Source organism: Perognathus longimembris, chromosome 8, assembly GCF_023159225.1.
Source record: "Perognathus longimembris pacificus isolate PPM17 chromosome 8, ASM2315922v1, whole genome shotgun sequence".
NCBI classification, from domain to species: Eukaryota; Metazoa; Chordata; class Mammalia; order Rodentia; family Heteromyidae; genus Perognathus; species Perognathus longimembris.
The window spans coordinates 13177165-13189226 of record NC_063168.1 but is presented as its reverse complement, the minus strand read 5'-3'; the positions used below and the strand labels follow the sequence as shown (position 1 = coordinate 13189226).

At 47.8% G+C, this 12062-nt stretch overlaps 1 protein-coding gene and 1 non-coding gene across 7 annotated transcripts in view; both read right to left on the bottom strand.

The window, feature by feature from the left end:
- Reep1 (receptor accessory protein 1) overlaps positions 1–10474 on the bottom strand; it is a 102683-nt gene extending 92209 nt beyond the window's left edge. For 5 of the 6 annotated variants that reach the window (XM_048352557.1, XM_048352559.1, XM_048352558.1 and 2 more), the window contains exon 1: positions 10367–10474. In XM_048352557.1, coding sequence (XP_048208514.1) covers positions 10367–10398 — 32 coding nt within the window. In that variant the 5' untranslated portion in view covers positions 10399–10474. Of the gene's footprint in view, positions 1–10241; positions 10279–10366 lie in introns of those variants that run through there. The other variant, XM_048352561.1, reaches the window with a different exon arrangement.
- LOC125356964 lies at positions 1490–1594 on the bottom strand. Its single transcript, XR_007212001.1, has one exon. It is a non-coding gene; the product is annotated as a small nucleolar RNA U13 (small nucleolar RNA).
- Positions 10475–12062: the final 1588 nt, after the last annotated feature.

Genomic DNA, 12062 nt, shown 5'->3' with positions numbered 1-12062 from the left:
AGATGAGAAAATCAAGGCTTAGCAAGATTAAGTTACTTTCTATCATCATGAGTTAAGTCTCTACCAAACTGGTATGTGGAAAATGATCTAACCATAGAGGAATAATGAATGGTTCCTCTGGGGTTTTTTTTGTTGTTGTTGTTGTTTGTGCCAGTTCTTAGGCTTCAACTCAGGGTCTCCAGCTCTTGCTTGGCTTTCTTGCTCATGGCTGGTGCTCTACCAACAGTCTAGTATATATATATATATATATATATATATATATATATATATATATATATATTTTTTTTTTTTTTTTTTTTTTTTTTTTTTTGCTGGATAATTGAAAAGTCTCAGGGACTTTTCTGCCTGAGCTGGTTTTGAACTCTGATCCTTCAGGTCTCAGCCTCCTAAGTAGCTAGGGTTACAGGCATGAGCCATGGGTACCTAGCTCATTAAGTTGTTGTGTTAGTTTTTGTTGTTGTTGCTGTTGTTTTTGCCAGTCCTAGGGCTTGGACTCAGGGCCTGAGCACTGTCCCTGGCTTCTTTTTGTTCAAGGCTAGCACTCTACCACTTGAGCCACAGTGCCACTTCCGGCTTTTTCTATATATGTGGTGCTGAGGAATCGAACCCAGGGCTTCATGTATACAAGGCGAGCACTTTACCACTAGGCCATATTCCCAGCCCAAGAACAGCAGAGTTTGAACTAAATTCTTAATGGAGAGACAGTTTTCTAACAGCAGGAAAAGGAAATTACTTATGTTATACTTCATATTAGCACTTTTTCTACTGTCAAAATACATTACTTGAGACAGGCCATATTTATAAAGAAAAGAAGTTTAAGCCAATGGTGGTTCAAGCCTGTAATCTCAGGAGACTGAGATTCAAGGATCACAAAAGACAACACAGATGAGACTTTTTCTTTGTTTGCCAGTCCTGGGGCTTGAACCCAGGGCCTGGTCACTGCCCCTGAGCTTCTTTTGCTCAAGGCTAGCACTCTACCACTTGAGCCACAGCACCACTTCCTGCTTTTTCTGTGTATATGGTACTGAGGAATCAAACTCAGAGCTTCATGCATGCTAGGCAAGCACTCTACCACTATGCCACATTCTCAGCCCAGTGAGACTTTTCTCTCTCATTAACCACCCAAAAGCAGGAAGTAGAGCTGTGGTAGAATGCCAGACTTGAGTGAAAAAACTAAAGGAGAGCCTGGCATAGTGGCTTACACCTGTAATCCTATGCTACCCAGGAGGCTGAGATCTGAGGATCACGGTTCAAAGCCATCCCGGGCAGGAAAGTCTGTGAGATTCACATCTCCAATTAAACACCAGAAAACCGAAAGTGGTACTGTGGCGGAAAGTGGTAGAGCTGAAGACAGAACCCAAGTCCAGAGTTCAAGCTCATGATTGAGAAACAGAAAAAAAAAACAAAAAACTGAAGGAGCGCACTTGGCCCTGAGTTCAAGCCTTGGTACCAACATTAAAAAAATTTTTTTGTTTTGTTTTTGTTTTTACATCAGACGGGTAATGTGCCCACGTCATAACAAGGTTTAGAGGGAGGCACATGTCATGCAAGTGCATGAGAACCCAATCGTCATGCTTATGAACTGGAAAAGGATCAAAATTAAGCAGACGCCAGTGGCTCGTGCCTGTAATCATAGCTACTCCGGAGGCTGACATCTGAGTATCATGGTTCAAAGCCAGCCAGGAAAATTCATGAGACTTTTATCTCCAATTAGTCACAGAAAAAGCCAGAAGTGGAGTGCTGGCTTTGAGCAAAAGCAATTCCAGGGCAGCATCCAGGCCCTGAGTTCAAGCCCCAGGACCTGGGGGAAAAAAAATGGCTCACAATACCAGAGGCTGAAAGTTTTAACAGCACAGCATAGTTTCTGGTGAGGGCTGCCCTTGGCTGAATCATCTAATGGTAGACAGCAGTGGTGGGAGCACGTGTGGGAAGAAACCACATAATAAAATGGGAAAGCAGAGAAGAATAAGGCCCCACAATCTCTTCAGAGGGTGTGTCACTAATTGACCTAAGGACCTCCCTCAAAGCTCCACCCCTTTAACATCACCACACTGACGACAAAGCTTCTAACATATAAATCTGGGGGGGGGGGGGAGGGGGAAATGGACACAGGACACATTTGCAAATAGATTATTGAAGGGACAGTCTGTTTGTGCTAGGGGTCAGCCCCCAGGTCTTGTTCATACCGGGGAAGTACACTACCACTAAGCTATAGCCCCATCCTTTTCCGGGCGTTTTAAAATATTTCAGGCAAAGGGTAATTTTGAGTGGGAGCAGAGTGGTGGAAGCCTTGGTTGGGCAGGAAGTCTTTTGAAGGCAGACCTTAAAGGACTTGGTAAGAGGCTTGCACAGCACATGGGGAGTGGCCCTAAGGATTCAACACTCCCATTAGATCCTGCAACCTCCTCGAGAGAGACACGTGTGGACTGGCAGCGCTAAAGCATAAAACACGCTGTGCTCATGAAAAGACGTCCTTGCATGTTTTTAGAACTCCACTGTGAGATTCCAGCATCAGCTACCCAAGGCTCAGCAGGCTCTTTCTCCAGGCAGGTTGTGCCTCTTCTTTTGTCCTCAACCCAATACTTTGTATGTCAGGCATTGTCTTCTCCAAGTCTTAGACCCCAGTGATGACAAAACCAACTTTTACTGATCACTAGACAGCCCATCTGAAAGGTAGCTTAGGTTAGCACTGGGTTGGTAGAACACAATCATACCATTCAAATATCAGGTTTAGGACCTCTCCAAACCAGAAAGGATGGATCAGATTCTAGCATGCATGGATGACTCCAGATTGACTGAATCCCAGCTCTCACATCAAGAATGGAAACCTGAAGCAAGTTCATTTCTGCTCATTTCATGTGGGAGATGACGTATCCTGTCTCCTGACTCAGCATTTCTCAGGCTTCACAGGGATGTTCTTTACATGCAGATTCATTAGGTGGTGGGAGGGGTGTGGAAATCTAGGTTCCTAATTACTCCAGGAATGCCCATGATATCTGTATACACTCTGAATAGACAGAGCCTAACTCAACCATGATTCACCATGTACTTAACAGGCACCTGGGCACCTACTGAGCATGAGGAACTGAGAGGGAGAGAGCAAACATGAGCTTTAAGGGACACTAAATGTACATTGGTATTATAAAGTACAAAAATGTCCATGCTGGTCTCCTTGATATATGAGTGCTAGGGTGGGTGGGGGGGACAGTAGAGACCAGGTATGTGAAACAAAAAACTTCTTTTCAAATGGTATTTCCACAGGTTTGGGTCAGCGACCTTACATTATGTATAAGCAAAAACAACTACAAGAGAAGGACACAGGAGGATTCTATTGTTGACATTACAGTTAAAGTTCTAGGTGATTTTCCTTTGGCGTATGCTATGTGGTTAATGTATATGACTTTGGTACACTGGGTATTGTATACATGCCTACCTGATCTAGGGAAGGGAAAGAAAAACGAGCATGTAAGATATCACAAGAAATGTACTCACTGCCTTATTATGTAACTATACCCCTTTTGCACAATACCTTGTCAACAAAATTTAATTAATTTTTTAAAAAGTCCATGCCACTCTGGGGGAGTCAGAGAACAGAAATCTTTCCTCATTTAGGGGTCCCACGAAGGGCTTCATAGAGAAATGAAAATACATGGAAAACAAACATGATGAAAATTCCAGGCACCACCCATTGCTTTAGCCATGAAATGACATCATTTCTTTATAGTCCCAGTCCCTAATGTCTTCAAGCTTAAGGCTTTCTTCTTTTTATTTACATATGGGACAAAGAAAAGGAAATAAAATGAAAGAAAACAAGATGTTTCTCACCGAAGAAGTAAAAAATGAGCTGGGCACCAGTGGCTCACACCTGTAATCCCAGCTACTCAGGAGGTTAAGATGTAAGAATTACAGTTAAAGCCAGTTGGGGCAGAACAGTCTCCATGACACTCTTATCTCCAATTAATCACTCAAAAACCAGAAGTGGAGCTGTGGCTCAAAGCTGTAGAGCACTCAAACAAAAAGAGCTCAGGGACAGCACCCAGGACCTGAATTCAATCCCCACAACTGAGGGGGAAAAAAAAAAAAGAAGTTTAAAAAAAAGTGCTAGTACTCTTGCAGTTGTTGAAGTCAATCCCGTTTATTCCAAGGATATTTCTAGGTTTACAAGCTGATTAGGAGTCATTTAATCAACATCTGTAGTTACTACAGCTGTTCAAAGATGTTTAGATAAGAATATAATTCTCTACTACTTGAGTTCAGGCTTGACCAATAAAATGTGAAAAGCGACATGCTATCATTCCAGGGAAGGTACTTAAGAGCCAGTGTGTGACTTCATTTCTCTCATGCGTATGTCAACCCAGATGTCTTCTGTGGCAAGGATACTACCCTGAGAGAAAGGTAACTGTATTGGCCTGGGACTCTAAGTGATTATGATGGGCAGAGTCTCCTGTCTGGGACAGCAAGTTCTGACCCAGCATGACATCTTATCTGCAGAAATCATTCACTGGACCCCTATCTCACTGAGCCAAGTCTGCTTCATGTTCCTCATACCAATCATAAGAGATGAATCTCAGTGCTGTTCCTGATCTAGGTACCTACTACACTATGCTTGAAGAGCTCTATCTAATTATCCAAGATTTCTTCCAAGGGGGCTGGGAATATAGCCTAGTGGCAAGAGCGCTTGCCTCATATACACGAGGCACTGGGTTCGATTCCCCAGCACCACATATAAGGAAAACGGCCAGAAGTGGCGCTGTGGCTCAAGTGGCAGAGTGCTAGCCTTGAGCAAAAAGAAGCCAGGGACAGTGCTCAGGCCCTGAGTCCAAGGCCCAGGACTGGCAAAAAAAAAAAAAGAAAGATTTTTTCCGAGGCTGGGATGTAGCTCAGTGGTTAAGGCACTTGACTAGCTCTAGCGCAAAGACCAGGGTGTAATTGCCAGCACTGCAAAAATAAAATAAATAAAAATGAATATTTCTTCAAATATCTCAATTTGATACCAAATATTTGGTCCATTATCTATGATTTCCTTTTGCTCTGTATTCCTAGGAAAGTCCCTGCGTGTGACTAAAAACCAACAAAGAGTCAAAAGAGGACTTCTGTGTGAACACATGAAACCCAAAAGTAGAATATGTATACAATTATCTATCTTCCACTCTCCCAAGGCCTCCTCACAGCTTGGAATTAAGAGGAAAATATTTCTCAGATCCAAATTCAAACTCCTTTAACTCTTGTTAGTGCCTGGTAACCACTTGGGCGTATGTGAGACTCATCCTTGGCAGTGAAATTCCAAAGGCACTGTATGTAAGGGTTACCCTACTGCTAAGTCCCTCCCTTCCCCCAGCCTCTCAAGCTTCCCTGTGCGAGAGTATACACACACACACACACACACACACACACACACTCACTCACTCACACCACATACTAAATACAGAATGGCAGCCCCACTAAGTGGCTAAAGACAGCCTATCTCCCCCTTCCTCTTGTTTCCCAGGGCTCTTCTTTCCTTTTCTTCTAAGGAAGATGGCTCTTTTCAGAAGGAAAGAGGGACTGAACTAGTAATAAACAGGTAAGATTCTCACTTGTCAGCTAAACTCACAGGAGAAGCACACAAAAGCTACTTCCCAGCAGGCAGGCAGGATAAGTAAGCAAAGACGCAGAGCACTCAACTGCAGCTCAATCTAAGCTGATAGTTTTTACTTCCTCGAGGCTACTCCTGCTTGTAAATAAATGTGGTGTGTTGGGCCCAGTGGGAAAGGAAGTGGCCTTGAGAAGTATCAACTCCTGGAGATATTAAGACTTCTCAGAGGATTTCAGCTAGCCAACATTCTGTCTCTTAGAGGGAGGGAGAGTGTTACTCTTAGGACTGACTAGTGTGGAAACTGGAACTCAAATCTGCTCACTTTTAACCCAACATCATTCCTCTCACAACTCAGCTGAAACATTTACCCAGTCTACAATGCCCCACAAAGCAGGGCCAGGAAATAAATCCCCAACCAACCTGAACCCTCTATTAACGGGGTCATTTTCTTGCATTCCACTTTCTAAAAGCAGGCCCCAAAGAAAAGCAAGCTTATGTTTAAGGATTTATGGTCCCGCTCTTTTTCCATTTGTTTTGCAACCATTGGGGAACATCGTGAAGACAATCTGCATTCCTTTCAGTCTCCTCCACATTTATGTCCGACCCACAATGAATAGACGTCATGCTCCAAATCCCACTGCTGGGATTGAGCCAGATCTCCAGCCATTAATCTAAGACTTGGTCTTGATCGTCGCACTACACTTTCCTAAAATTAACATTCTGAATGACTTGCAAAGGCTAGAGTCAGTGGCAGAACATTTGGCTAGCATGGGCAAGGCCCTAGATTCAATCCCTAGCACTACCAAAAAGAGGGAGGGGAACCAAAACATTGAATTAAGACCCTGCTGCCCCCAAAGAAGGTGGAAAGTGCTAGATCCATTCAGCCAACATTCTGGACCTTGGCCAAAAGTCTGTCTAGAGACTTTCTCCTTGGAATATATGCTTCAAAATGGCACATTCTCCCAAGAAGTCACAGAGCAACCTCAGAAACATATTATACTCACTGTGAACTTCATTTGTGCTTAGGCCTTGAGTTGAAAAAAATGTTCAGAAGAAGCAAGTAAATGAGACCCATGTCTCCAGTGGATACCAACTAGTATCTCTGGATACTAGCTTTTGTTTAGCTCCTCCCAGGCTAAGCCAAGGAACTGTGGAAGAGTGGACTGACAAGGAAGGGTATGCTATGACTTTTGTCCAATGGGCACAGGCCTGTCTAGATACCCAGTGAACAACCCTAGTTAGGCTTCCCTGATTATTTCCAGGGCTTCAAGTCTCCTTTCACAAAAGCAACCTTTACTGGGTAGACTTAGGTGCTAGGTACTTCAAAATAGTGCCTTGGGGGGGGGGGGGGGCGGTGAAGAGGGGAAAGACAGGGGCTGGAAAGGGAAAAAAACCACAACCACTGCCCTCAGAACAATCACAGCTCCTGGGGCAGCACCAATGGCAGTCCCTGGATACCTTCAGCTTGTTTTATTGCCACTGGCTGGGTATCTGGGATCACAAAGACAGGAAGACACTTCTCTATCCTCAGATCTCAGTGATAGCTCTTCTTAAGTGTTCTTTGAAGTAACTAACATAAGCTTACCAAACTCTGAAAAGATTGCTAACAAGAAACTGGACTTAGGGACAAGATCATAGAATGCTCTCATACCAGAGGGCTTGGAAACTTGGAAGAGAGCTCACTACAACTATAAGAGGTGATGGGAGGGGAAAAGAGCACCAGACTAAAAGTCCAGGGCCTCTTCGCTCCACCAGCTCATGTGTGTCCTTGGGCATTCTTTCTGAGTTCCACTGAGGTGGGGGAAGGGTGGCAAGATCTGTGGATTTTATTTATTTGGTTAGTGGTTTCTATTCACTCCAAAAATCCATTAGTTTTCCAATTTCTATTTTATCTAGAATCCCAATATATAAAACCAGTCTATGTGACCCTCAGAGAACATAGTTCAAACATGGCAAGAGTGTGTTCAGGATAGAGTTCTTGTATCCTCTTGCAATGAGCCACAGAGGGAGAGGAGAGAATGACCATTGATTGAGTGGTGCCTGGTAATTCATACATCACGTGTCACTGAAATCTTTGCAAGAGCAACATGAGATTAATTAGCTGGTGAACTAAGATCTGTTGTGATCTGGGCTCTGAACTGGGATCCACTGGCAAGAAGCAGAATTAGGATTTCAGCCATGGGTTTTCTGAGTCCAAACATAATATCATAAGATGTTCCTCTAGGTCTGTAGCATATTGGGCTGAATCAATAATCTCCATAAATACATATGCATCCGTAGATATGAAAACCTTCTTAAAGAATTACACCCCTTGGGCTCAGTGATAGAGTGCTTGTCTAGCATGCATGAATCCCTGGGTTCCATTCCTCAGTACCTAAATAGAAAAGGCCAGAGTGGAGCTGTGGCTCAAGTGGTAGAGTGCTAGCCTTGAGCAAAAACAAGCCAGGGACAGTGCCCAGGCCCTGAGTTCAAGCCCCATAACCAATCAAATCAAAAGAAGAAATGTTACACTTTGCCAGGTGCCAGTGGCTCATACCTGTAATCCTAGCTCAGGAGGCTGAGATCTGAGGATCATGGCAAAAAGTCTTCATAAGGCCCTTATCTCCAATTAACCACTCAAAAACCAGAAGTGGAACTGTGGCTCAAAGCTGTAGAGTGCTAGCCTTGAGTGAAAGAGCTTAGGGACAGTGCCCAGGCCGAGTCCCATGACCAAAAAACAAATAAGTAAATAAAGATTTACACCTCAGTGAAGAAAATTGAACACATGTGTGTAAAAATATGAGAGAGGAGGTGAGTGCCAAAGTGTACTGAACGTATGTATGAATTATCACAATGGAACCCACTTGTACTACAAATACATGCTAATAAAAATGCATCGGAAAAAGAATACATACCTCTAACTCATCATGAGTTCTCTCTGTATAGTAATAATACTGACAATTTTCCGTCTGTCTGTGGTCCCTAATTATCCTATAATGATCAAGTATGGCTTATGTGAGACAGATATTTCTTAATAAAAGTGGTTCCTATCATTCATGTTGGGTTTGTGCAGTGAATTAGGGATGGGTGGCGGTAGGCGGCATCCTTGACCTTTTGGAGTTGACAGTGGACCAGCCCTAAGTTCCTCCAATTCTCCCGAGTCAAGTATTCTAGACTGATCTAAGGGGCAATTCTCATGATCAAATTATCTGATGCTCAGTTCTGCATGATGTGGTGGTGTGTGAAAGTTGCTGAGTCCCCTCCCAAACATGTCTCCCCTGTATAGCCCCCTCAGCTGCCTTCTATGTAAGAGAGAAATGCTAATAAAACTAACGATGGTCATATGACTCTGGAACAGATAACCCTCACCCTCAGCTCAGCCAGGCTAACTAGAACCCATCAGGCAAAGCTAACTAAATTCTCTTGCCATACCCTGGGGGCACTGCAGAGCCTTCTGGTAAACTTGAAGATCACAGGATACTTCAGGAGAGAAAACACCACCCTAAAGGTAAGTCAGGTTTTGTTGGCCTGAGGTGTGGCAAGGCCAGCTGGCACTCCCTTCTATTATTCATGCCCGCTCTGCCTGGAGCAATCTCCTAAATATTTAACGTGCCCCCTAAATGGACTGTGAAAGCCCCCATGGAATGACTTGGGGGGGTGGGGGTGAGAGGCGGACACTGGCTTTGGGAGGAAAGCTCAGAATGGCGATTGGGAGACATGGCTTGAAGATCTTGGAAGACTGCTCCTGGCTGCCTTTTGGGAAATCAGGAAGGAAGAGGATGAGATGTGCCAAACATGAGGCGTGATGCCGCACAATCAAGGGGAGTCCAGAGCCCCTCTTTCTCAGACAAAGGAAAGGCGGAGGCACGTGTTCTTCCCCGCTGGCCTCTTTGGACCTGTTTCAGTCCGGGTGGCACGGCGCAGGTGACAGGGCTGCCCCCACCCATCCCGGTGGGGAAGGGGAAGGAAGGAGAGGGTCTTGAGAGACACGAATGGACGCCAGGCCCATTCCCAATGACTTCACCCGGGCCTCACCCTGGATGACTGCCCGCCTGCGTGCCCCGTGGGGTGTCACGGCCACCGCCCTGGGGGCTGTCGCTTGGAAATGACCCGCGTATTCCTCCAGAAGCCTGCCCCAGTCTCAAACCTCTGCAAAAGCATTCCGACCCCGGGAGGGGCGAGTGGGGTGGGGGGGGGAGACAGCTACTCGGAGATCCACAGACGCCCCCCTCAGTCCCACCTGCCGGGGCCGCGGGCGAGGAGGGAAACCTAAAAAGGAGTATTTTTTTTTTTCTTCCCCACCCCACGGATCCCCGCCTCCAGGTCTCCCGGCCGGCCCCGCGATGAGCCCTCCCGGGCAGCGCCCCTCGCCTGCCCGGGCTCCATCTGTCATCTCCACCTGACAAAAGCGTGACACCCCAGGCCCCCCCACCCCCAGCCTGCTCCGGCCGGGGACGCGTGTCCCCGAGACGCACCCATGCCCGGCCTCCGCCAAGCCACCCCACTCGGGGAACAAAGCGACGGGGGCCCGGCGACACACCGTCCCCAGGGAGCCCCCGGGCGCCCCAGCCCTCCCGGCTCCACCCCAGGGTGGGGGGGGGGACCCCCAGCCCGACCCCCCCGCGGCGCCCCCGGGGGCCGCCCCGCCACCCCGTCCTCTCGCCGGCGTCCTCCACAGCTACTGTACCTGCTAAATTTAGCGGCCACCGGGTATTAATAGCCCGAGTAACCGGGGCCGGGCGCTGCAGGGGGCGCGCAGCCTAAGGGGGGAACCGGGGCCGGGGGAGAAGGGGCGCGGAGGAGGCCACTTACACCACCAGCCTGGAGATGATCCATGACACCATGGCGGGCGGGCGGCGGGCGCGGCTGGGCTGCAGGCGGGCGGTGCAGCGCGGCGCTCCCGGCACGTCTGTCCGCGCACGGCTGCCGCCGCCAGACTGAGCGCGCCCGCCGCCCGGCCCCGCGCTCGCGCGTACGCGCAGTCGCCGCACGTTCCGCGGGCGGCGCGCGCGCGGGGGTGGGGGTGGGGAGTGGGGAGGGTGGGGGGTGGGGAGTGGGGAGGGTGGGAGCGCACACCGCCCCCCCCCCCGCGGCGCGGATCTGCCGGCCTCGTGTGATTGGGCAGCTCGGACCCGCCCCACCTCCCTGGCCATTAGCCCCTCAGGCTGAATCGGGCGGAGGCCCTGGCATTCCCGGGAGCCCTGCGGTGGCCCCACCCTCAGGGGCACATCGGGGAAACTAAGGCCTAGACAGGAACTCTGCGAAGCTGTCTCCACCTGTTCTGTCTGCCATCCCTTACCTAGAGAATGCGCTCCCCTTGGGAGGCACTACCTGCCTCCGGGCCTGATGATGTATTCAGTCTCCAAGGCTGCAGAAGCTAAGGTTTCCCCCCCACTGGCTGTTCTACGGGGGGGGGGGGGGGGGGGTCCGCACTGGCTCCGGCCTGCAAGCGCATCCCCGCTACCGGTCCCCACTTTGTCCTCCAGCGCGCTTCACTGCAGGCCTCTGGGAGCTTTGCATAGGCGTTTCCTCTCCTCGGTCCTTACATGGACACCTCCTGCCTTGGTTTGCTTGAAGTCTGAGCCAAAAGGCCAGGAGAACGGAAGGCTGCTGTTCTGCAGCAGGGCCGTGCAACATTCACTGAGCCTTAGACAAAAGGAAGATTGGGCACCCAATACAAGTATTATCTAATTTTTTTTAAATATTGCATTAGAATAGAGAAGTTACTATATTCCATGTTCCATGTTCATATGAGAAAATGGGACTTAAGGGTACGGAAGGGGTTTGGAAAGATGGGAGAGAATGACAGAAGGGGTGACCTTGACTAAGATGACTTATACACTGATTCGCTGGGTTGAAATCCCTTTGTGCAACTACTTAAAGATAATAACAAATTAATATTGTATTAAATCGCATTTATTTTGATTATTGAATCTCCCTCTAAGTTTGGCGTCCCAGTTGAGGGCTTTGCTCTGTCCACCCTACTGATCAACATTTTCTTCTGTTGTACAGGAAAGGTTTCACACTCCCCTCACTTTGCCTCTGCTTCTGCTCTCCCATCCGCCCACAGCCCCATTCCTCCCTGGGTCTCTCTCAGCGCCTTCTCATTGCTGATGCTCATGTTGTGTACAGTTCAATGACAGAGGTGAGACGTTCAGGAGAGAGGTAGCTTGGAGCCTTTTCTAATGGAGTCCTTGCCCATGAGGCTTCCTAGCAGAGACAAGGTGACCTCAGATCTTGGCAGAGGCCATAAAAGCAGTGCCTTCAAGTGTAGCAGAATATGTATGTATGTGCCAGATACCGACAGAAGACAGACAAGAAAGGAATTGTACAAAAGAGGGATCTCCAAAGAACCCATAAAAATGCCTGTTACATAGGGTTTGTCTGTCTGGGTTGTGTGACGGACGTAGGGGTTGTTGGGGCTGGTACTAAGGCTTGATCTCAGGGCTTTTGTGCTTTCACTTAGATTTTTTTTTGCTGACGGCTAGCACTCTACCACTCTAGCCAC